Source organism: Triturus cristatus, chromosome 2_1 (genome assembly GCF_964204655.1).
Source record: "Triturus cristatus chromosome 2_1, aTriCri1.1, whole genome shotgun sequence".
NCBI lineage: Eukaryota > Metazoa > Chordata > Amphibia > Caudata > Salamandridae > Triturus > Triturus cristatus.
The window spans coordinates 819,745,911-819,771,538 of record NC_140581.1 but is presented as its reverse complement, the minus strand read 5'-3'; the positions used below and the strand labels follow the sequence as shown (position 1 = coordinate 819,771,538).

The 25,628-nt window shown below is 43.7% G+C and overlaps 1 protein-coding gene across 1 annotated transcript; it reads right to left on the bottom strand.

The window, feature by feature from the left end:
• Positions 1–431: 431 nt before the first annotated feature.
• Positions 432–24,939, bottom strand: LOC146865915 (cryptic protein-like). The gene is made up of 6 exons (XM_085640784.1): positions 24,658–24,939; positions 24,119–24,165; positions 23,851–24,033; positions 22,097–22,211; positions 20,764–20,876; positions 432–851 (listed from the first exon to the last, which is right to left on the bottom strand). The coding sequence occupies exons 1-6, from the start codon at positions 24,696–24,698 to the stop codon at positions 724–726; spliced, it is 627 nt and encodes a 208-aa protein (XP_085496910.1). The 5' UTR covers positions 24,699–24,939; the 3' UTR covers positions 432–723.
• Between the last annotated feature and the right edge of the window lie 689 nt (positions 24,940–25,628).

Genomic DNA, 25,628 nt, shown 5'->3' with positions numbered 1-25,628 from the left:
GGTAATAAATTACAGAAAAAAAGACAGAAATAGTGTCCCCAGAAAGAAGGAATAAAGCAAGGTAGATGAACAGTTAATTAATTTAGGCTGGGACTGAAGGGAACTTCAGTTGACTCAGAAAAGCCTGATGCATATTATTCACACATACATTAAATATTACTATACAGCAGGAACTCTCACTATGAGGGGGGAGTCCAGGACCAGACTGAGCAGAGCCTGGACCACAACAAGTAGCACGCTGGAAAACATCTTGCAACGAGAACAATTGTTGGACAGAATGTTGAACAATATCAAACATTCACCCCAGTACAGAGATCTGGGCCTAAATCTATCGTTTTTTGCTCCCCATGCCATTCCAGTTTGAACCCAGCCATATGCAAATCAGCCCTGACGCTGAAAGGCTCAGTGGAAATGTAAGAAGCACAACCGTCTGAAGAAGCAGGGGCTTTATTTAAAATAAAATATTTGCAACAAAGAAACCATAGACATATATCAAATTTCTGTGATAGATTTATAAATTATAAATAGAGAGCTCAACTCTTAAATTCTTCCATTGGAAGAAGTAGTGTTCACAGATCGGACCAGTTAGTGCCTGGAAAGCAAGGGAGTCCTGAAGGCGCTCACATGAACCCACTCTGTAGACCTGTATGCAGACTAGTCCGCCACCCATAAAGTGCCATGGCTCGCCTTCCAGTTTGAAGCCCCTTCAGTTGTCCTTCCGGTTCATCGCATCTCCAATGCAGCGTAGGCAAGGGCAAGGAAGGGGAGTTGTTTGAGGAAGAACGTAACAGTCCGCAGTGACGTCGCTTTCGAATGAAGTTCGTTGGGTGTGTTATCCTCCTCTCTGGAATCTGAACGGAAAGCAAAGAAAGATAAAATAGGTCACCGTGTTTGTTCATACATTTAACATCCTCCAGAAATGGAGTAAAAATTAGCACAGCACGTGCGGACGCAATGAACCACTCCCACCCCCCACTGTGTACACAGTTTGCTTTTATATTGGGGCTGAGACCAGTCTGCGGCCGCTTTAGTTTCCATCCAGAGGGGACGTTGCAGGGAAATTCAGACTGGATTTTTCCCGCTGGAGCAGGACCAAAGCTGATTTACATAAGGATGGAGTGGCACTGTGCTCTTTGGGGAGGGGGGGGGGGGGGAGCTGGAATGCCCTTGAGGTAATTACCAGTGTCTTAGAAGCATCCCACCACCACCAAACGCCTTTTTTTGTTTTCGTTTTCATTTAGCTGCACTGAGGAATAAAACCGTATTTTCTGTTGAAGGTAAACTTCAGCTGTGTGCCTAACTGCAAAACCCGCCCAAACTGCAATTTATCTGATTGTCATTATTTTTTCAGATAAGTGGGAAAAGGACGCAGGCACACTGAAACACAAGCCATTGGGTGGCAACTCTGGTGATTTCCGATCTTTGAAGTCAGATTCTATCTGTATAATTTTTTTGGGCACCCAAAAACATTTCCCACGGATGTCTCTGGATATAAATACAATTATTTGCAGTGAGGTAGACTGAACAGTCGCTCTCTTAGCCCTATCACGTGTGCAAGCACATCAGGGACATGGCTGTCACAGTGAAGGGCTGTGGTTTACCTCGGTGTTTATATGAGAAGCAGCTGATAGCACTTATCAACCCGGGGAGACATTAATCTGCCACTATCTGGAGTGAATACCTTCACCTGTCAGATGCTCCTGGGAAGTGGCCTTGCTTGTTAAATACACTTTTAGACTCTGTGGCGGGGATATCTGTAATTGGAACAGCTCGGGTCATACTCGATACTAGACTAGAGCTAAAAGCTTGCAGAGCATCAGAGGGTAATTACACGCCGTTAGCTGCTAAAAAAAGAAAACAAGGAATCATAAACAAACATTGACAAAGCCAATAGGTCTGGCTTTATTGTGCCATTATCTTGGCTGGGAGCTGAATCAGATCAGCTGGGGTACCTGTGAGTAGTTCATTCAGATGGGAGACAGTAGGGCCACCTACAAGGGCTAATTACAACCCCTGTGAGATAGTCACATATTTGTACCTGTGGGACAGTATTGTAAATAGACCTGGTCAAAATCTTAATTAAGCTGTAGTAATTGGTTTCATTTCAGAAATTTCAAATTACTCTTTTAAAAAAAAAAAATATTTTTTTTAGAGCAGGGGAAAAATAAGAAAAGCAAATATTTTACATGTCGGTTTACATATCAAATAGCAAGGCCAATATATTAAACAAGCATGTTCAACAATTAATAAAGAGCATTTCACATTACATTTTCAAAAAGCAACTGATAAAGAATCAAACTCCCACAGTCCTCGGCTAAAAACACCCTGACTGAACTAATTGATTTATTACATTAAATAAAAGTAACAGATAAAGTGGAAAGTGCAAAGATGAAGTGCCAAGTGCCATGTGCAAATCATTTTTTTTGTTTTTTAGAAATACCCTACCCTCTATAAAGTGCTACGTGCAAATATGACTTGTATTTTAACTAATTTATAATCATCAGGCTTCAACAATGAACCCATAAGGGAACAAGCATTTACAATGCAATGGTCTCGGCAATATTATAGGTAGAGCTATTGGTATTGCTCATTATTTTTTTATCATTATTGTATCCCTAAATAAATGGCATTGTCATTTCTATTGGCATTAGCTTTTTTTTTGCGCATATGTGATACCTATTGCATTAGCAGAGAGAGAGTGAGGTAGTGAGATAGAGAGAGTGAGGTATTGAAATAGAGAGTGAGGTAGTGAGAGAGAGTGAGGTAGATAGAGAGTGAGGTAGTGAGATAGAGAGTGAGGTAGATAGAGAGTGAGATAGAGAGTGAGGTAGTGAGTGATGTTGTGATGTAGTGAGATAGAGAGAGAGGTAGTGAAAGAGAGAGTGAAAGTGAGTTAGTGAGATAGAAAGAGTGAGGTAGTGAGATAGAGAGTGATTGAGGTAGTGAGTGAGAGAGAGTGAAGTTGTGAGGTTGTGAGCTAGAGACTGAGGTAGTGATGTTTTGAGAGAGAGAAGTTGTGAGATAGTGAGGTAGTGAGATAGAGTGGAGTAGTGAGGTAGAGAGTTATGTAGTGAGAGAGAGTGAGGTAGTGAAACAGTGATGTAGTGAGGGAGAGGGATGTTGTGAAGTAGTGAGATGTAAGCAGAGTGGTGTTGTGATGTAGTGAGATAGAGAGAGGTAGTGAAAGAGACAGTAGAAGTGAGTTAGTGAGATAGAAAGGCGCAGTAGCGACCCCCAGCTCCCCAGGCGAAGACGAGGAGGTTCTTGGTGCCGAGAGCAGTGGCAGGGTAAGGGCTTAAGCAGCGGGGGAGCGGATGCGGTCCGGCGGCTAGATTGCCGACCTTGGTGCGGGAAAACCAGAGTTCGACACTCGGGGTCGCGTCCACATCTCGTGATCCTGGCTAAATCCCTTAACCCCCCCTCGTGCCTGAATGCGCAACGTAACCGGCGCGCATGTAAAGCGCTCCAATACCTTCGGGCGAGTTCGCGCTATATAAATAAAAAAATTAAAAAAGTTAGGACAAGTACTTTACTAAAGCTGGCTCCTATTACTCCTTAATGTGCACCGGCATCCCCTCATTCCGAATGCACTGATCGTAAACGAGTCTCCCCCGAGTGGAATGCTAAGGGGGCGCCATTGGTGCGGAGGGCGCAGGAGTCGGTGGAACAGATGCAAGCTGTGGCCTTAACTCTCGTGATCCTGGGTAAATCACTTACCCCCCCCCCTCGTGCCTGAATGCGCAACGTAACCGGCGCGCATGTAAAGCGCTCCAATACCTTCGGGCGAGTTTGCGCTATATAAATAAATAAAATAAAAACAGTTAGGACAAGTACTTTACCAAAGCTGGCTCCTTTTACTCCTTAATGTGCACCGGCATCCCCTCATTCCGAATGCACCGATCGTAAAGGAGTCTTCCTCGAGTGGAATGCTAAGTGGGCGCCATTGGTGCGGAGGGCGCAGGAGTCGGTGGAACAGATGCAAGCTGTAGCCTTAACTCTCGTGATCCTGGGTAAATCACTTAACCCCCCCTCGTGCCTGAATGCGCAACGTAACCGGCGCGCATGTAAAGCGCTCCAATACCTTCGGGCGAGTTCGCGCTATATAAATAAAAAAAAAAAAAAAAAGTTAGGACAAGTACGTTACTAAAGCTGGCTCCTATTACTCCTTAATGTGCACCGGCATCCCCTCATTCTGAATGCAACGATAGTAAAGGAGTCTCCCCCGAGTGGAATGCTAAGTGGGCGCCATTGGTGCGGAGGGCGCAGGAGTTGGTGGAACAGATGCAAGCTGTGGCCTTAACTCTCATGATCCTGGGTAAATCACTTAACCCCCCCTCGTGCCTGAATGCGCAACGTAACCGGCGCGCATGTAAAGCGCTCCAATACCTTCGGGCGAGTTCGCGCTATATAAATAAAAAATAAAAAAAAAGTTAGGACAAGTACTTTACTAAAGCTGGCTCCTATTACTCCTTAATGTGCACCGGCATCCCCTCATTCCGAATGCAACGATCGTAAAGGAGTCTCCCCCGAGTGGAATGATAAGAGGGCGCCATTGGTGCGGAGGGCGCAGGAGTCGGTGGAACAGATGCAAGCTGTGGCCTTAACTCTCGTGATCCTGGGTAAATCACTTAACCCCCCCTCGTGCCTGAATGCGCAACGTAACCGGCGCGCATGTAAAGCGCTCCAATACCTTCGGGCGAGATCGCGCTATATAAATTTAAATTTTTTTTAAAAAAAGTTAGGACTAGTACTTTACTAAAGCTGGATCCTATTACTCCTTAATGTGCACCGGCATCCCCTCATTCCGAATGCACCGATCGTAAAGGACTCTCCCCCGAGTGGAATGCTAAGTGGGCGCCATTGGTGCGGAGGGCGCAGGAGTCGGTGGAACAGATGCAAGCTGTGGCCTTAACTCTCATGATCCTGGGTAAATCACTTAACCCCCTCATGCCTGAATGCGCAACGTAACCGGCGCGCATGTAAAGCGCTCCAATACCTTCGGGCGAGATCGCGCTATATAAATTTAAATTTTTTTTAAAAAAAGTTAGGACTAGTACTTTACTAAAGCTGGCTCCTATTACTCCTTAATGTGCACCGGCATCCCCTCATTCCGAATGCAACGATCGTGAAGGAGTCTCCCCCGAGTGGAATGATAAGAGTGCGCCATTGGTGCGGAGGGCGCAGGAGTCGGTGGAACAGATGCAAGCTGTGGCCTTAACTCTCGTGATCCTGGGTAAATCACTCACCCCCCCCTCGTGCCTGAATGCGCAACGTAACCGGCGCGCATGTAAAGCGCTCCAATACCTTCGGGCGAGTTCGCGCTATATAAATAAAAAAAAAAAGTTAGGACAAGTACTTTACTAAAGCTGGATCCTATTACTCCTTAATGTGCACCGGCATCCCCTCATTCCGAATGCATCGATCGTAAAGGAGTCTCCCCCGAGTGGAAAGCTAAGTGGGCGCCATTGGTGCGGAGGGCGCAGGAGTCGGTGGAACAGATGCAAGCTGTGGCCTTAACTCTCGTGATCCTGGGTAAATCACTTAACCCCCCCACGTGCCTGAATGCGCAACGTAACCGGCGCGCATGTAAAGCGCTCCAATACCTTCGGGCGAGTTCGCGCTATATAAATTTAAAAAAAAAAAAGTTAGGACAAGTACTTTACTAAAGCTGGCTCCTATTACTCCTTAATGTGCACCGGCATCCCCTCATTCCGAATGCACCGATCGTAAAGGAGTCTCCCCCGAGTGGAATGCTAAGTGGGCGCCATTGGTGCGGAGGGCGCAGGAGTCGGTGGAACAGATAGTAACAAGCACACCACTGCCTTTCTCCGAGGCGAAGCAGAAATGCCTCGGAGAAACGCAGCGGCGGTTTTCAGATTCGGGGGCGTGGCTAAAAAGTGGAAAGAAGAGCAGGGAACATGACCCCGAATCTGAAAAAGACGGAGCCTATTTGGAGGGACGGCTCTCTCCTCCAATGGCTGGCCTCCGTTTAAATCTCCGGACTTTCGTTTCTGCCTTCGGCAGACCGGACGGTCCCTCGACCTAAAAAGGAACGCCAAATACCTCTAAATCTTGCTACCGCACCTATAAGTTTGGCATAGGCCTCTTCAAGTTTATAAGTCCTAGTTATTTTATTAAACCAATGTTCAATGATAGGTTGTAAACTGGTTCTCCAGTTTTGCAGAACAAGTGATCAACCAACTGCATTAGCAATTAATATAAAATATTGCAGATTTTTTGTAAAGCATTTCACTTTTGATGAAGAACTATATAGCACCAACATAGTTGACGGACAGATTTCCAAGGATAAAATCAAAGAAATTTCCTCAAAAACCCTCTTCCAGAAATATTGTAAATCATTACATTCGAAAAATATATGTAGCCATCCCCCTTCCCCCTCTCTGTTACAGCGAAAACATTTATTCGGGCATGTTAAAAACATTTTAGACAATTTCAGAAGAGTAACATATAATAACCATATAGATAAAAAATTCATTCTTTTAAAATTAGCGCCTCTAAGAGCTATATTCGCTAGATCATTAAGCTGAGTCCACTCTTTGGTATTAAACTTGCAGCCTGTCTCTGAATGAATTTTTTGGAGCTCTTTTGTCAGGACCTCTTCTGAGTTGGCTTTTTGATGAGGTAGCTGATACCAGCAGCCAACCCCTACAATTTTATTTACTATCTGCTTGACAATTGGCCTTATTGTCTCATCTAGAATTGCATAGTTGTTTTTAAGGAAATTAGATATTTGTGCAAAGCTCAAGGCCAGTGCATTATTCGGTGTAATGGCCTGAAGACAAACCGTTTCCCATATAATTAAGGAATCAAGGTTATAAAAATCCCCAAACTGGAGATAGCCCAGTTTTTGCCAGTCCTGAAAAAGCCTTCTGGAAAGATTAAGACCTCCTAATGCCCCATCCTGTATTGGGGTATAAGCTTGAAATAGAGGGATATTCTGTGATATTTAAAAATAACTGCATTCTGTCAGCCAGAGTGAAGATAACCTTATAACGCGTTTTTTTAGGAAGTTTCGCCAAACGTAGGAAAGCTGGAAGTCCGATGGCACTTTCATTCAGCATATGTATAAAAAAAAAGTTATCAAAAACATAATTTTCCTTACCCAATTGAGAAAACAGATTACATAAAGAAGCCTGATAATATGTTAAAAAATGTGGGAGTGCCAGTCCTCCTGAAGTTACATCAAATTACAATATAGAGAACTTAACTCTAGGTTGTTTATTATTCCAAACAAACTTCCTTATTAATTGATCCAGCTCCTTAAAATAATAACTCGAGATTTTGATGGGCAGGTTAATAAATAAAAACAAAAACAGTGGAAGTACCGTTATTTTAACCATTGAAACCCTTCCCACTAAGGACAGTTGCAACAAAGACCAAATGTCAAATAACTTTTTGACTTTTGTAAGCAATCTAGCACGTTACTCTTTTGACAGGAAATTTCCAAAAAGTGCACCTATTTGCGTGATTAGGGGTAATGTTGCTAAAAAATCCTACCGCAGGAGCAAAGGAACCACAAATCGGGGGGCATATCATCAAGGCGGTGCTATGAAATTATCGCCGCTTTTGCCTCCATTTTCGGGCGAAAAGCGGCGATAATTTCATCGCCTTATCAGCAAAGACACGCTATTGCGTGTTTTGCTGACTTAGCGCCCGTCACAACAACGCCCAGCTTTGCATCTCTAATGAGATGCAAAGTGGGCGTTCCTTCCCAAAATAACTGGAGAAATGTCGCTAACCAACATTTCTCCAATGATCAATGGGCACGCTAACAAGCATAGCGATAAGAAAAGTAGCGCTAACCGCGGTTATCGCTACTTTCCTTACGCCTGCTTTTAGTTTGACTTAGCCATGATATCCAATGGAAGGTGGATATCATGGCTGAGTCCGCCCTGGCCTATCAGCAAGCTATCGCCAAACGTTGTGCAATTATCGCTGGATTTCCAGCGATAATCGCACATTTGGCAGCTTGAGCCTGGAATTTTATCGCTTTTGAGATAAGCGTTGCTGATAGCACGTTATCTCAGCGATAAAATTCAGCGTTAGCCAGCGATAATTATCCTCACGCCAAGCGCGCTGAGAGATAATTATCGCCGGCCCTTGCTGATATGCCCCTGAGTGAGCTGCAGCTGTTGGTGTTCTGTGCATTTAGTGCTATTTTCTTAGTATAAAATGCCTCCTCAATCCATTTTGGATACAAGAGTGCATTTTGCCATAAGAAAATAGAGCTGAATGCTGTGTTATGCTCCTTGTGTAATTTCACATAATCTCACGTTATTTTGCTATCATTTCATATAATTACGATATAGCAAATTATGCGAGTTATACCCACCCCTTATTGTAATGTGTCTTTCTCATTGCACACTGTTTGAATATGCTTTTACCTCTGACTGATTCGTTTGAAGGGCTTTCTTACCTGCACAATATTTTCAAGGCCATTGCTCACATCATAAGGTCTTCATAATGTTATTAACATTTCAGAAACGCCACTGAGGACACGTGCAATATTTCTCTCTACCGTTTAGCCAGAATAAGGATACTTGGTCTACTGTGACCTTCTTTTATCTTATGGCTCTACTTAGGACGAAATTTTATGATTGTTACCATTTTCTCTGTTGGAATTTGAACATAAGGGAATTTGGATTATTGCGACTTTACCTTGATTTTAAGAGTATAGTTTCTATGATAAATGTTCCTAGTGCCCTAATGAAGTCTATGGCTTACTGCCGTATAGATGAAACATGTGTTGGCATGGTTTGTGGCTTGGACAACAAATGTTAAGAAGATTGGAATATGGATGCATGATCTTGGAATAAGACTAGAAGAAACTTTTACGGATTAAGAGTTTAATTTTATATGTGCTCTTACTTTAGTGTTTTTTGCTCAGGCTGCCAATTGTTAATTTTGTATTATATGTGGACCCTGTTCTTCATTTTTACAACGTGGGGTAGTCATTGTATGAGCATTCACACTTATTGGAATATTTGAACTGTAGAAGCTCGTACACTACCTTGCGCAGGATTTCCCCTACTACCTCCTTTTGTTAAATTTAATCCTATCTGAAGCTCCCATGATGCCTAAATCCAGCAGGCTTGGCTACCCCACTACTGCCCCATTAGATTGCCAGACACTGGCTTTAGGGAGGGGGTAGACTGTTGGATCCATCAAGAACATGTTCTGATCTTTGCGAATCACTCCCTACATGTCTTATGGAAAGAAACCCCACCCTGCTAGTCCTCCTTTAACTGCTAGCCCTCAAAGATCGTGATAATTGCCTAGGAGGCCCAGCCCCAACACACCTGCGAACAAGGGCTTCCTACAAACCAAACACATTCATCCACCCACCCATCTAACATCCTCACCTCACCTCAGTAAGAACCCTATTACGAGGGAGCTGGTAACCAGTCCAGTACTACCCCATCCCGCCAAGCATCAGCGTTACAGGGCCCATCAGATTTCTGAGTTAAAGTAATCCTGCGGTGAGGAAACTCTGGGCTATTTTGAAATTCAAAGCTGACCCAACAGCCCCTCTGCAGACTGGTTCATCTGATCTTATATGCGTCTAAACAGTAGAGCAGTATGCTGAAATTCCGTCTTGAAACGATTACATTTATAGATTCGTTGCACACAAGATAATCATTAATTTACTTTTTCCACATGATAATTAAATATGCACGGAACACGGAAACAGCCAAAATGCAGCATGTTCAGCAAATAAACATACACAGTACAAAGAAAATAATTCACGAGTAGCCATTTTATTCCCTATTTTCAGTTGAAGCTTATGATGCTCCAGGAGGTTTTATTAGGAATATGACTCATCCACCAAGTCAAAGTAGACACGCATTTTGGAAACCATCACAAGACTTCTTATTATAGATCACAGATGGATCGTTTTACTAGGTTCCCCTGTGTGTGACTTCGCCAAAGCCAGAACGTGCATGCTTGTTACCCTTTTAATGCACTTTTAGGGGCACAATCATCAAGCATTATTGCCTTCGCAAACGGGTCGATTGGCAGAATCGGCCCGTTTGCGAACGCAAAAAATGCTTTTTAGTTGCAGCAAACTCTAATTTGTGATTCAGTAACCCATTACCGAATTGCAAAATTGGTTTGTGATTAGGTATTTGGAAGGGGCATGTTTAGGGCATCCCTTCCAAATACCGAATCCTAACGGTATGCATGAATGTTTTGTGACCGTGAAAGTGGTCGCTAAACATTCGCATATTACCATTCACAAAAGAGAAGGGGTCCCCAAGGGACCCCTTTGGGAATGATTGTAAAAGCATTTTTAAGAGCAAGCAGTGGAACCACAGACCACTGCCTACTCTTAAAAAATGAAACTGCAAAGTTTCATTATTTCTTTTTAAATGACGCCCATTTTCCTTTAAGGAAAACGGGTTGCATTTAAAAAAAAAAAAAAAAAAAAGACTTCTTTATTTAAAAGCAATCACAGACATGGTGGTATGCTGACCTCAGCAGCCCACCATCCCTGTGATGGCGTAGATGTGTAATGGCTTGCAAATTGCGAACTACCTCATTAATATGCATGAGGTAGGCCTATTTGCGACCCATTAAGAATCGCTAATGAAACTGAAAACAGTTTCATACATTATGATTAACGACAACCTAATTGCGATTCGGAGAAAATAGCAATTAGGTAAACGCTACTTGTATTAATGATACATGTGGCCCATAGTTTATTTTTTACCTAAACCTTACTTTAATTGTACCCAACATTTATTTAATAGATAATTCGAAATAGGTAATATTGATTTTAGTGATCAGGGTATGGGCATAGTAATGCACAGAGAAATTCCTGCCCCAAACAAAACCCAGTCAAACTAATTTAATACAGTAATTGAACCATTCACCGACCACAGGCAGAATTCAAGCAGTGAAATTCCTGTAATAGCAAAGCAAATGATCACCATTTCCATTGACCTTATCTACACCTAAGCATCTCTCTGAGGACAAACCAAGCCCACATGAAGATGACCAGCTCCTTCAAGAACTTCTCTCTCACACTCTTCATAACGGCCTGACACCCCTGGCAGCTTCACTTGACTTCGACAAAAATCTCAAGATCCTGCTAGAATTTAAAAACACTCCACAGTCAATAGTGGTTACCCATTCACTGGCAAAGCCACGCTCAATTAAACTTCAACCAGCAATACCTTGGTAGAACCAGGAATTCAACTCAAAATTAAGTACTGGACGGTAGGAAAAGAAGTGGTGAAGCACCCAAATGGAAGAGCAGCTAACTTCTTTGAAACAACTCCATACCGCCCAAAGGCAGCTGGACACAGAGGCAAAATCTGTGTCATAGGAATGGTGTTAAAGAGGCCACTAGTGAAACCTCCTGCGAACACAGGGCACTCTTCAATACAGTCAATTTTCTCGCCAAAAACAGAAAGAAGTTCTTAGTGATTAACAGCTATTTTCTTCAAGGACCAGACATGCAAATTCTGACAACACATTGACTACACACCCACTCCTAACATCCCCACAATAATTCTACCACAAACCACACCAAATGGCCCACGTTCTGCAGTGTTTCAAAAGATCTAATAAACGTGCCCCAGTCCATGAAGAACATACCCTATGAGAATGATTTCGTCCTCCAAGCAATTGTGAAGGAAGTATCTGGAGAATCATGAACATCAATAATGAACATCATCATTTAATCCTTTTTCCTGGACACCTTTCAAGAAGCTCTTGAAACCCAATAGATCTTACCAGAAGCCAAGCTGGATCCTCTTGGCTTTACAAACTACCTCTCATTAACCAACCTGACATCATTTCTTGGTAAGAAATAGCAAACCTGCTCCATGACATTAACGGTAATGCTCTCCTGCATTACTATCAGTTTAGCTTCAGATTACATTATAACCTGGAGACAGTGACCATCTAAGTGACCAATGACATCTTTTGGGTTCAGATAATGGCAATGTACTCTCTTCCTGTGTGACTTCTCCACAACCTTCAATACCACTTTCTATCAAACCCTGCTTGACACCCCCACACTTCGCATGAGCTTGGATGTCATCATCCTGCAGTGGGTTGAGATGTACTAGTAGAACAAAGTCCAACTGGTCCAGATTAGTTCTCCAGTTCCAACCCATTCCTTGTACCAAATGGCATATTACAAGGTTCCATCCTCTTACTAGTGACCTTTCAATCAAACATGAAGCGCCTGTGAGCCCGAATGGCCTTGAATGTTGGAATACTTCAGTACATAGAGGACAATCCGCATGACTGGCCATGCCATTGACTGGCTGAAAAGCTATCCCACAAGCATTCATGCCTTGATGTCTATTGTTTACCTCAATCTGAGCCTGACCCACAATTATTTTTTTTTACACCAGCAAGCAAAATTATGTCTGGTAAACTTAGTAAAATGAATATGGACATCTTAATGCCGCACCCGGTTACCAAATCCCGAAGTTTTTTAGTTGATACACTCTGTTTCGGGCCACACATTGCGAAGAAGATCAAGATCATTTGGCATTATCTGACAGGGCTTCACAAAGTGAAGCCATCACTATCAGAAAATGACCTCAAAAGTGTTGAACAGGCACTGGTCCTATTCCATCTGGATAGAGGCAGCACCCCATTGTTAATTGTCCTAAGACCCATCTTACCCCTGAGGATACTTCACCATTCAGATGTCTCGATCATTAAAATGTTTTATTACATCTATGCAGAAAGCTAACCAGAGATTGCAAGTGTTCAGTAGAACACAGTGTGCTACTCACACAGACAGGCAACATGGTGCATAACGTCACGCTCAGCATGTGGTTAAGTTTCCTTGTTACCTAGACTGCACTAGTGTTTCCACGCTCATGGTCAACCAAAAGGAAATTCATTTAGCCATAAGAAGCATTGGTTTGAAGGGCAGTGGCAGGGCTGCAGAGGTTAGCACTGGGCAAACGATTTCAAACTTGGGCTTCTTCTTCATGTGCCAAACTGATAGGAAAGGGGCATGGACAGGCCCATTAACCTGCCCTTTCCCAGTTGGTGGTCTGTCCAGAGAATTCATTCTGTATGGGGGTACCAATCTAAGATGAAGATGAGTCTTTTCCTGGGAAGTCAGTTCTTGTTTCAATAACATATAAGCAAGCACTTGCAAGTGATGTGTCGCACGCATCCATTTCCTTATTTGCACGCATTCATTTTAGTTGTTTCTCGCAACGTTCTTTAGCATCTCCACAGGCTATTTAATCCTAAAGTTTTAGCTTCTTGCAGTAGGAATGTCTACCGGCTCGGCTTGCTTTTTCTTCAAAAAATATACTTACTGAAAGAAAATTCCAGTTTTATTGTTGTGGTTGCTCATCTGCAGCTACCATTGCCATGGTTTTGATATGTCCCTGTCTTTAACCCCTTCGTTGTGCCCGTTGGCCAATGGCTATCGGGATCACTACCTTGGTAGTGCTGCACACGTCTGTTGGCCGACGCGGATCCGCCCACTCAATAGAACGCCCCGCACCGCGGTGGAATTACCGCCACAGTAAACAGGTTAAAGAGAGACATGAGCAGACACTGGATTACATTTTGGGCTTTACAGGTTAGTAAATATAATTGTTTTCTTTCTGAAAATGTATACTCCCATCATGGCTGAGCTTTAAAATGTATCCTCTGAAGAATGGATTTGCTGGTTGAAATATTGACTCTATAATATTAGGACAACAAGTGCAAAGCATTTATTAGTACCATAAACAGTCAATAAGTAAGAAACAAGACACAATAAAAACCCATCTCCAATAAAAATAGAGAATGGTTAGACCACAAATTGACACAACCAGTTGCAGGAAACTGGAGTTATGATTTTTGAAAGGTCATAATTCACTGTTTTCACTCCACAAAGTTTGGAAAGTTTTTGAATCACTACTTCTCACTCTTAGCTGTAGTCTATGGTCCTCGAATTCAGGAGTCCATGGCAAAATCAAAGTTTCAGGCTGACCGTGATGGAAGTCAAAGTCTGAGGCAGGTGCCCGGTTGCTCTCAATAAAGATTTTACCTTTGCACTTTAAAACTTGGTTCTTTTTCTTGTTGATAGTGAGGTCAGCCACTTGAATGCGGCATTGGGTTTGACATTGATGGAATGACAAAGCCAGGTGTCTAATGAAAGCCTTGGTTCTCAGCGGCGTGAAGGTTAACCACAAACCAGCATGTGACAGTAGTCTTTGAGCTTCAGACTCTGGGATCAGGAACTATTATCTTTAGCTGTAAGTTTGCAAGTTGCAGCCCTGTGGCGAGAAAACACTAGCCAAGGGTCCAGGACCTGAGAGGGATCTCTTGGGAGCTAGGAACTGAGCTCTCAGTAAAACATTAAGTCCTAGGCAAGTCCAGGGCAAACTGGTCAGCTAGGCACTTTTTCATGTTTTGTGTCCCTGAAGATTAACACAAGGCTAACCAGATAGCACTTGGAGATCACTCACTAGGCTTTGGCAGGAGTGGGAGCACGTCCAACGCTTGGGGGTCTCTCTCTCTCCATGGGTTCAACAGCAGCTTCAGCCATTTTCTTTCTGAAATCCTATCCTGGATTAGTAAGTGCAGCAGGTGCAGCCTTTCTAAGGCCCACGGGTTCTGCAGGTGCATTCCTTCTGTTCTTTCCAAGTCCATTAGTGTTCGGAGGCTGGAAACCAGGGGTGCCATTTTTATGCCAATTACTAGTTTGAGGGTGGGAAGGATTCACTAGCCAATTGGCCTACCATTCATACAGGTCTGTTCTAGTGTGATGCACATTTGCCTATCTAAGGTGGAAGACCCTTTGAAGCTGGGCCATCTGTGCCCACAGCCCTCCGGCCATTCTGCTTCAGGTCACACCTCCTTCTGCCAATTCTTTTGGGCCATGTCGAGTTGGCAGTTTAAAAACAGCACTGTGTCTCCAAATTGGAGGATGATCATGCAAAAAAGATCCCTTTCCTAACAGAGAGGAAATTACTTTGTTTTATAGTAAGTGCAGTAGATCCCAGCCTGTTGAAGCTGACCCCCTAGATACTTCAAAATGATCCAGGTCGATGTGAGTTTTTGGGATCCTGGAGGACTCTTTATCCTACTTACATTTTACTGAGTGGCCCATCAGTCATACTCCCGGATTGCTTTACTGTTTGCGAACGGGGTTGGCATGCCAAACATTATCACTGTGCAGGATTTGCATTCGACTCTTTGCTTTCCAATAATTCGTCAAGAGCATGGACATAAGACCAAGCTAGAATATTTAAAATACAATCCTCAATAGATTGCGCATGTAACAGTGACAGAGAGCATATGTCTGGGAACAATGATTGAAATGATTGTCTCCCCTTCTTCCTTTCCAGTTTCTACAGTCAATTTTTCTTTCCTCACATTTTCTCTTTCTTACCTTCCTTTTCCCAATACACTCTATTTGCGGCTCTCTGTTCTTTATAGAAGTTTTCATTTCTTTCAGTCTCCTTCACTAAATTTGATGCACTTGCCATCTTATTACTCCCGTCTCTCAGCCCTGCCCTGTTATTCTTTTGGAATTTAGAGCCTTATTTGCGCTTTTGTCTGCATGCCGCAGACAGAACAGGCCAATACACTGCTAATGAGCTTTTTGCAGGACCCAGATTACCAGACCATCGGGCACCGTGGCTACACTCACTTAAGCTGTTAAAGCGGGGGTTCACAGCACCACTGGGAGCAGTCAGCAGCAGCGGTTTCTTCAGTTGGGCGGGTGGAGGGCACCTGCTGTAAACCTCACAGGAAAAAAAAATGGGATGAAAAGATTTCATCACCATTTCATTTTTCCAACATGTGCACTCACCGCACTTCAGCAGCCCGAGCCCAGAGACATGGGTGCATGTCCTCTGCTGTCGATTGGCAGCAGAGGACAGTAGCAGTGTCTGGCTGAATGCTCCAAAGTGCGCATGTCACTTTGGAAGGCTTACTTGCGCCGGCCAGCGTGACAGGTGCACTTTGAAGCTCTCCACCTAGCTGTCTTTGACAGCTGGGTGGAGGCAGGCGCCCACTGCCCATTGGGCTCAAAGGGCTTCAGCCCCTCCCCCGTCGTGTGGCAGTCCGGGATGAAACGGCTTCCTAGGCACACACACAGCTGCACCGGAGTGCATCACAGGTCTTTAAAAGACCATTTGCTTGTTAATGAGGCTTTGTTGGGTTTTTCACGGCTTCCTAGAGCCCCCGCATCTCCACTCAGACTATTGCTGGACGAATTAGCCCCCCCGAAATTTTTTCTTAGCCCCACCCCCCATAATTTGGCTCTAGTTGCACCTCTGGGAGGAGGCCAAGCAGAGTTCTACAGGGCCTAAAGAGCGTCCAGTCAGCCTGCTCCATCCAATCCTGGCACTGCTCTCACAGCATGAGAGCCGTGCCTGGGTTGGTTAAGGGAGTTGGCTGGGCCCATGTTCGAGTGTAGAAGAAGATTGGGAGGAGCGATGATGTGCAAGCCAGGTAAGTGATTTATTTTCTTATCCTCCTGCCCTTTACTTCTATCTCTTCCCCTCTTCACTTGTCGGTTTGACCCCCCTCCCCTCCCCCAGTTCCCAGGGCTGGTAGCTACCACTGGAGCACTGCTTAATTCGTAAAATAAGTGAAGGTGCTCAAAGGTTTTCTCCGAAGCTGCAGCTGCCACTGACGAATGCGGGGATTGCCAAATAACGAGGCTGCAATAGTCTGGATTGCACAGCATGCCTATTTATTCCACCACCGTACAGTCTCTGTCCCCTTTATTTCGCTCTTGGATGTTCTTTTCATTCCTGCTTTCTCCCTTTGTTACTGTTTTTCCATTTTTCGCATCCTCTTTTTGTGTTTTTCTCTCTTTTGCTCAGGGTCAAAAACAGATGAGGAAAAATAAGTGATGCTCCTCAAAAAATAAAAGGGGGGGTTGCACCTTCAACTACTGACTCAAATGAGGCACTGACTGGAGGAGATTCACTGAAAGCCTCCCTGTTTTCTGTGTTCCAAACTTTAAGTCAGTATATGTGCACTGCCAGAGTGCTACGAGAAAACCACCAAGAATTACCAAGAGTACTTGAGGGAACAACAATAGAGTTTCACAACTGAGACAGAAAGGCACCGCCCTGCACACTATAACCGAAACTGAGCACAAGGCCAACTGATGACTCCACGATTTTGATGGCAGAACCCAAAACCCACACACAAAGAACCCCCACTCAGAAAACTCACAAGCAGCAGACAACAGCCTGCATACCAGGACACCAAAAAGTGTAAAAGGCCGCAGAAATAAAGAAAACTGTAATATGCAAAAACAGTGTTGTATAGTATAAAGCTTCTCATTTTCTCCTCTGTCCCTATTTGAATTGTCTCAGTCCTTCAGACTAACTGGGATTCTGCTGCCGGGTTGGATAAGGCAGACTGCAGAGTTTGGATGTCACTGCGTTGTAGCGTCTAAGAAGGGCTGGGTAAGTAGGACTGCCCGCGCTCCTTGGAAAGCCTTCAGTGGTAGGAACATCACTATTATGGTAACCTAGGAAGCCTGTTTTCCTTCTTCTTGGTATACATCTGAACAGTGATGACGCAATGTAGGTTCAGTATAACACAGCACTTCATTGGTCAGTACTTCAACAATGTGCCTGTGACTCTGGGCAAATCACTTAAACTCCCCGAGCCTAACAAAAACGAATGTGTCCTCATGTGACGCAACTGGTGCTCATGTAAAGCGCTCTGATACCCAATACCTTTGGGTCAAGTTCGCGCAATATAAAACTTAGGGGAAAAATAAGCATTAACTTAAAAAGAAATAGCATGTAGTGCAATTAATAAATAGAGCGCACGCACATAGTGAAAATACTTATTGCGAAGAAATCCCGAACTCAGTAAACCATAAGTAGGTAGAGTACGGGAAAAATGGAGCAGAAATCTATTCCTATGCTGTAAAGACAAAGTTATTTCTTTACACACAAGAAGATTATGCTACCTGAAAACTCTTTGTATTTTTCCACAGTCCTGTACTGTTCTGGGACCCAGAGATACTTCATATTTGGAGCACCTTTTAGGGCCAATGGGCCAGGGTTGTTGGCCCTATAACAACTGCCTGCCATACACACACCATCGAAACACTTCTCTCAAGATCTGTCTGTCTCCAGCCCAACTCCATCATTACCAGGTTTGGAGCCTGTGACTAACATGGCACAGCACCTGGGCAATGGAGGGTGAGACTGAAGCCTTCTGCCAGTGTCTTCTCACAAGATATAGTCAGCCCTGTCTGCTTGCAAAGACTTCCTGCATTGTGTTATGTTACAGAACTTTTATATAGTGAAGCATCCACCATTTCTGAAGGCACTTTGGCACTTTTGGTGTTTAAGTCTGTGGATGGGATGAGCCAAAGTAGAAAGTGCTCCTTGGGGGGTTAGGTCTTGCAACCCTCAGCTTTAACTTGTGTGGTCATAACTATATTTTGATTGTGAGGTCTGATCTCAAGAGTGCTTCTCCCTGAAAGCCAAATTAGAATATCTACCTCCTGCTGTTCCAGTCTTAGTAGGGGGTCATATAACCCTACACTTCACCCTGTGCTTCCTGCCCCTCTGGATACTGTGTTCTGATTGTGGGGTTTTATCATGGAAGTCTCTATGCTCAGACATGAGACTTACCACCACCTCCATATATTGACAGGATGCAGTGTGCATGTCAAGGTGCTTGGTTGGCACTGTGATAAATGATAATAGGATGACAGGTATGGCTAAGTGGTGCACGGCTGTTAAATTAGAAGTTAGTCAAGCAATCATACTGTTTTTGCATCTCATGAATTTGTGGAATATATGTCCTTCATCCACCTTTGCACTAGGTAATTTTCTCGCAAAAAAAGGGTTTGGAAGAGAATTTTCAGCAACCATTTCCTTGTTGGTACATTTTCTTGCTTTAAATCATTTATCTGGTATTTTCTATAGAACAAACTACTAACTTAATTAGTTAGGATCACCACTTGTTTTCTCCTGAAAAGTAACCATCTTCATGAAGCTACTTTTTCCTACAAGGTGACCCTGTTTATGAAATTCACGAAGGTAATGAAGTGTAAACAAAACTCCATGAAAAACGAGTAAATCAATTTGAGCAACTTCACCCTGACCAAAACCCCAGTCTTTTGGTCATGAAAGGAATGTAGGTTAACTTCCCCACTCCCCGTTGTTCCCAAGGGCATGCTGTGCAGAGGACCCAATATACTCTTTTATAGGGTGCTTGGGACCTGGTTCTAGAGGCATTTCTGCCCTGCGTCCCGAGCTATACTTTCCTTTCTACTTCTCACTTTTTTGAATGGAGTCATAATTTTCATTGGCCTAAATCATTGCTATGTCACATGTAATATCTACCTTTGTGCTTTCTTGAGTAACTAATATAATTCCATCGTCACCGTCACTGCTTCTTCTTCCCGTTTCATGTCTGCTTCTTCCAATTTCTCTTAGCACTTTTAGGCATCGCAATGCTACTGTAAGCCTCGTAAAAACACCAAAATAAAACACCATGCTCCCTCTCCTCTAACATCTCCTTTCTTTTATCCCAATCTCTTCCACTTTAGTGTTTAGGAAAGTGGTCAAAGTGGCATACAAACATTAGCATGACATCTAATAACCTCATCCAAATTTCGATTTCACTCATTCCCTCTCTTCTTTTCCTGCTTCCCTGTTACCTTGTCACCATTTCTCCTCCTGTTCCCACTGGTTGCTTCAAGAAGAATAGAAGTTATGTAATTATTCCTCAACATAAACCCTGGTGTAGCTCCCAAAAATCCTCTAGCTCACATCAGCCTCATGCTCACCCTCTGGAACCTCTGCCCATTCCACAATACTCCCTTCAGTTACCATGAAATACTACTGTAATGTTCATATGGCCTGAATCCTGCCGCCACCTCCCTTTTATCAAGATGATTCAATGATCAACACACAATCCCACCGAACACAAGTACGAGATATGCCCTTCCACAGGGCTGCCGCTCTGATGCCAGTAAGTGAGGTACTATGAAAAACAGAGGCTGGGGAAGGCTCCCAGTTAAAAAACATAAACCCACACGTGGACGGTTGCAAGACCAGCCATAGAGCTACAGCTCCCCAAATTTTGAATAATTCTATGCATATTATAATCTCTTATCGTAAAAGGCTATAATTTGCACTATTGGTGCCGCAGTCTTCATTGCTTGGGGCTTTTGGATTTTATTGCTGTGTTGCTGAGCTTCTGAGATCGCATCTTACCCTTCCAAACTGGTACCATTATATGTGATGTGAGAGGTGGAATCACTAGCACTACAGGGACACAGAATCGTTATCCAGGAAGAAACTGGCTATGAACTGGAGGTCCTTGGAAGTGTTTTACAATTTTACCATCCTCTCTACCTTTAACTCAGGGATTGGAAATATTTCATGGGTGACAGCAAATAAGTGAGATCTATGTTTTGGAATCTGGGTCTGGAGATCCAGCTCAAGAAACTCCCTTGTGAAGTACAGAAATTGGGCACACAGTGCCAACACTGGATTACTTTGGTTACATTATTTTCTCTTTTCTGTTGCTGTAACCTCTCTTACGGAATGTGTTCATGGGACAATCAAGAACCAAAAAAAAGTTTTTCCCACTTGGCGTTTGCAAAATGGAATTCTGTAATCTGGAAATGTTGACCGCTTCCAAGCAATGCCAGCAATAAAGCCATGAATCAGTTATTGAATTATACTAGTAAGTAAACGGGTCTTCCTGATTATGGCTATATAGCAAATACAAAACTCCTTTGGAAACACAAGCGAGAAAATGTCTTACCACAATTGTCGCGTGAACTTTCTGAAAAGCAATGCAGCTTCCCATAGCCACATCTACACCACTGACAGCCTTTGAACACCCAAGCTCCATGCTCAACCTTGGCTCCACACATCCTGCAACACAAAGATGAAAAGCTTTCCAACTGTCTATACAAGAAAACGGACAAAACGTAGACAATGTGTGACCTGCTTGCGAAAACCTAAGAATTGCGCAGATACCCCTCCCCGCCCCCCTCCTTCGTGGGCACCAAGGGCCTCATTTATGAAAAGTGACGCATCACTGCGTGAAAACAGTGATGCGTCACTTTTCACTGCGCCCTCCCTGCGACTCCAATGATGCGTAATATTTACAGTATGACGCATCATGTCGCAAGGAGTCACAGATACGTCAGTATTTCTGACGTATCTGTAGGCGCAAAAGTGACGCATTGCTGGAGTGTGTCACAAAAGTGACGCAACTCCAGCAATGTGTCCTTTCACATGGGGCAAGCCTCATGTGAAAGGGCCTGCGTCAGTCTTACGCCTGCTGTGAGGGAGGCGCAAGATATTGACGCATTTGCACCCTAGAAGTGGCGCAGTGAAATCTCGTAGATTTCACTGTGCCACTTCTACGATGCTTACTTACGTGGGAACGCCCACCCTACATACATTATACCTGACGCAGGTATAATGTAGCGCAGGGGTTTACAAAGTGACGCATCTAGGTAGATGCGTCACTTTGTAAATATGGCGCATCATGGCGCATGTTTTACGCCACTGGTGCGTCACAAAAAGTGACGCACCGGTGGCGCAAAAGTGACGCAGGGGCTCATAAATGAGCCCCCAAGTATTCATGGGAGAGGAGTTGGCCTAACGGTTAGTGGGCTCGACCTCGGACCTGGGGGAACTGTGTTCGAGTCTCGGTAATGACGCTAAACATCCTGTGATTCTGGGCAAATCACTTAATCTCCCTGTGCCTAACAAAAAATGAATGTATGTCTTCATGTAACGTAACTGGTGCTATGTAAAGCGCTCTGACACCCGATTGGATTCGGGTCAAGTTCGCGCTATATAAAATTCAGCAAAAAAAAAAAAAAAGGAAACTCTCTCGCAGTGGTTGGCTGGCCTTCACATAAACAAGTTAGCTGCTAATAATGCCTGCTTCACGTCACCTAAACAATCATAATTACATTAAGAAATTACTAAAATCTCATAGAAATGTATTCTTGTGAAGCTTGCACTCTCTTTCTTAGTATCCCCGAACTCCGGAGAAGTTACAAAGAAGAAAACAATCCATATTACACTGGTCAAACATAGGTTTAAAGTAGCCAGCGCCACACACTGTATGTCTGTACCTCTTCCGCTCGTCGTATTCGCAGTGCCTCCCCGTAAAGTGCTGCGGGCATGCGCAGAAACTGCCCAGGATGCAGGTGCCCCCATTCTGGCAACAGTGCCTGTTCAGTTTGTTGCCTGCAGAGAAAATCGTGTTCCTCTTTACTAAGAAGGCAGCGCTGACTTCACATCACAGTGACATTTGGCAGCCCCTCCCACTCCTTTCACCAGGGTTCCCCCAGAGGCCTTGCTTTATTGCCCTCAGCCGCAATCAAATTAGCTGCCTGTTACAAGTGTTTGCTCAGTTAAGCCAGCTTTGTTTACTTTAGGATTAAATACAAACTACTAAGGATTAGCAACTGGCCAAGAGGAAACACCCCAGCCCTTCCTCATCTTTTGGGAAGCTTCACATTTTTGACATATTTTAATATAAAGTTCAAGGCTAGTCCTGCATTTGATCTCAAAGTTCTGAAACTGTGTTTTCATACATTGTAACCCTTACAATTCAGCGGAAAGACTCTGCTACCCCAGAAATGTCGATATACGTCAGCATTTTTATTTCCATGGACGATATTCAAGATGACCAGTTGAAAGTGGGTGCTGTTATGACCGGTGTACCACAAGGACGTTTGGACATTAGACTATACGCGTTCTGCAGAACAGAACCAAAGAAGTTCTAATGTTTAAAAATTACCACCGGAAGTCAATAAGTGCAATGCAGTTCCAAGCGGCTGCTACAGGATTCATCTCAGCAGTTCAGCGTGCACTAGCAACAGTATTAAATACGTATCACTTGTAATTGGTCAACTGGAATTTCCATTAATTCCTGTCCCCCTCTCTATTTCAGAATATAGCACGCAGGCTAATGCAATAGAGGACCCTGAACATTGCCAATACATATTAATAGGATATATTCATCGTTTTATGATAAAGTGGTTAGACTATGCCCATTCCCTATGTCTAGCGCCATTTTAGTTTACATCTGGATGGAACTGTGGGTGTCTGGGTTGTCATCAAGGATGATAACATTTTGAAATGTGAACAATACCACTGCATACATTATTTAGTCTCGTGTTCTGTGTTAACCTTGAGGTCTATTATATATTAGACCATTTTTTTAAATCATTACAATGCTTGGATTGCATTGCACATGTAGGCCTCCAGCGAACAGGTTTCAGCGCGTTTCAGAACATTTTCATTGGGGGTGTCTGCTCCCTCGTTTTACAGTCCGTTATTGTAAATAATAAAGGACCGATTTCATGCTTTCACCTTCAGAATTTTTGTAATCTATTCACATGCCGGTAACAGCCAAATGTAAACATGTCTTATCTGTCAATGTCAAAAAACCCTCGTTAGCAATGTACAAGAAGATTTGGAAGGCTGACAGATAGTAGTACACAGCTGTACCCCCCTGTAGTCACGAATGAAGAATTCTTCCTACATAGTATTTTATTCAATATTATCCGTAAATTCAGAAATGTGCCTCCAAAGTATGGTTTTATGGGTTTTTTTTTAGCTAAAGACTTTGATTGCCAATGTCACCATGTTAAAAAGATTTGCGACTATTGTGACTTGGTTTCTTTCAGGCAAATACTCACTTTCCTCTTCATGAAACGATTTTTTAAAAGAAAAAAAAAAAGATGTGTGACTATTTATTTTCCGGATGCCATCCTCCAAAGTATTGTATTGTTAAAATTGTTATAGCTCCTACATCAGCCAGCATAGCGCCATACAGGTCGAAACGCCAGCAGCGCGCGCGGTCGCCGCCTGCACTCACTCTGTGTAAGGCCCGTGAACGGAAGCAGCGCCCCCTGCTGCTGCGGCTTCTTCCCCTCCGAGCTCTGGTTCAGGTCGTTGAAGGCTTCCAGAAAGCTGGCGGCGTCCCTGGCTGGCTGCGGCCTCCTGTGCGTCGAGTTTAGTCTCTGCTGGGCGGCCTCCTCGCCTCTCCCTTTCTCACTCCCTTGAAAGAGCACAGTAAACCGTTAGTCGGTGTCTACAACAGCCCAATGCTTGCACGTTACCATAAGTGAAGGGTTTACACGTACCTTTTCCAAAACGAAAGACCAGCAGGGCGAGGGTCACTGTAACTAACCTACAAGCGGGAGAAATGAAGGGACGAGGGGTAAGGAAGAGATGCTTGAAACGCCACGAACGCATGCACGGAGTCACAACTGCGACTTTTCAAGAGTTTTGGGGGCTTGTATTTGGGTTATGTTTTTTTACAAACAATCCGCTTCACTCGTTTTACGACTCCAATGTACCAAGTTTCTCAAAAGGTGCGCGGGACCACCCCGATTTCAAAATACTACTTGAAGCTTAATTTATAGTTTACTTAATGATTTTATAACGGTATTGCGAGGTTGTAGCCAGCGTATGGCGCCGCACCGCACGAACTGGTCGATTCCGTTATCTCTAGCCTTCGCATTTAAGCGCCTTCATACTCATGCGCAGCGCTTGCACTATCATCTCCCGCTAAGTCCATATACCGCAAGATTCGCACAGATTCTGAGTGGGAATTCAATTTCCGTGATTTCCAGGCAAACCTTCTCATTAACAACCAATACGTATGATATAGCGGTCTTACCTAACAGCCGACAGCCCACTGGGCATTTTCTCAGTCACCATATGTTGGTGCAAGTCGCCTCTCCCAGCAGCTCCACAGGAAACAAGTCTCTAGGGCTGGAAAGACCGTTAGATGCATAGCCACGGCTGGGCTGGTGCTACCGCCCCATGCTCCAGCAATGCTTGGCACCCCGAGGAACGACGCCAGGTCACCGCCAGGCTGCCTCCCTGTAGCTCCTGGTGCGACTATCTGACATGCAGCAGCAGTTTCTTTCATCCTGGCACTTCTGTGCCCTCCCCTCCTGCTCACACGCGCTGCTCACTAGGGGTGGAGCCTTCACAGGACGCTTGAAGTTTACTTTCCATTTGCACATGCAGCCAGGGTTCAGCTCGGGCCCAGCTGTGCAGAGCGAACACCTGGGTGCTAGTTTGGGAACAACTATACAAATCTACACGTTCTGAAAGGGCAGAGACATGCGTCACTGTTTTAATATGTAAAATAAGTAGATAGACTAGGCACTGAAACAAGACAGAAAGCAATTATTTCCTAAATAGTAGGAAACAGCATAGCACTCATTGAAAAAGCCAACAGACCCCTATAAGAAAACAAGCATTTGCAATGCAATAGGTCTCGCATTAGGAAAGTTTGAGCTATTGGTATTGTAAATGCCAAATTTTGTATTTATGTGTTGGTTTTGAAAGTAGCTAAATTAATAGCTTTGTCATTTACAATTCCAATAGTTCTAACTTTCGCAAATGTGACACTTATAGCATTTGTAAGGCAATATGTGTTGTATTTATGTGACTTAGATGTATTGATATTACAAATAACAATGGCTTTTATTTTTTTTAAATAATTAATACTTAAATAAAAGTTATTGTAATTTATAATGGCAATGGCTTAAACTTTTGTAAATAACTTTTGTGAAGATTATGTTTAGTGTATTTTATTGTGACGAAAATCCAAGAACAGAAGTGAAATATTAACATCTT

Excerpts from the sequence above, each read along its gene's own strand:
- LOC146865915 (XM_085640784.1), bottom strand. The coding sequence starts at position 24,698 with ATGGTGACTGAGAAAATGCCCAGTGGGCTGTCGGCTGTTAG. Across the intron at positions 24,034-24,118 it reads GGTCTTTCGTTTTGGAAAAG|GGAGTGAGAAAGGGAGAGGC; the intron begins GTACGTGTAAAC and ends TGCTCTTTCAAG. Across the intron at positions 22,212-23,850 it reads GTTCACGGGCCTTACACAGA|GCAACAAACTGAACAGGCAC; the intron begins GTGAGTGCAGGC and ends TTTTCTCTGCAG.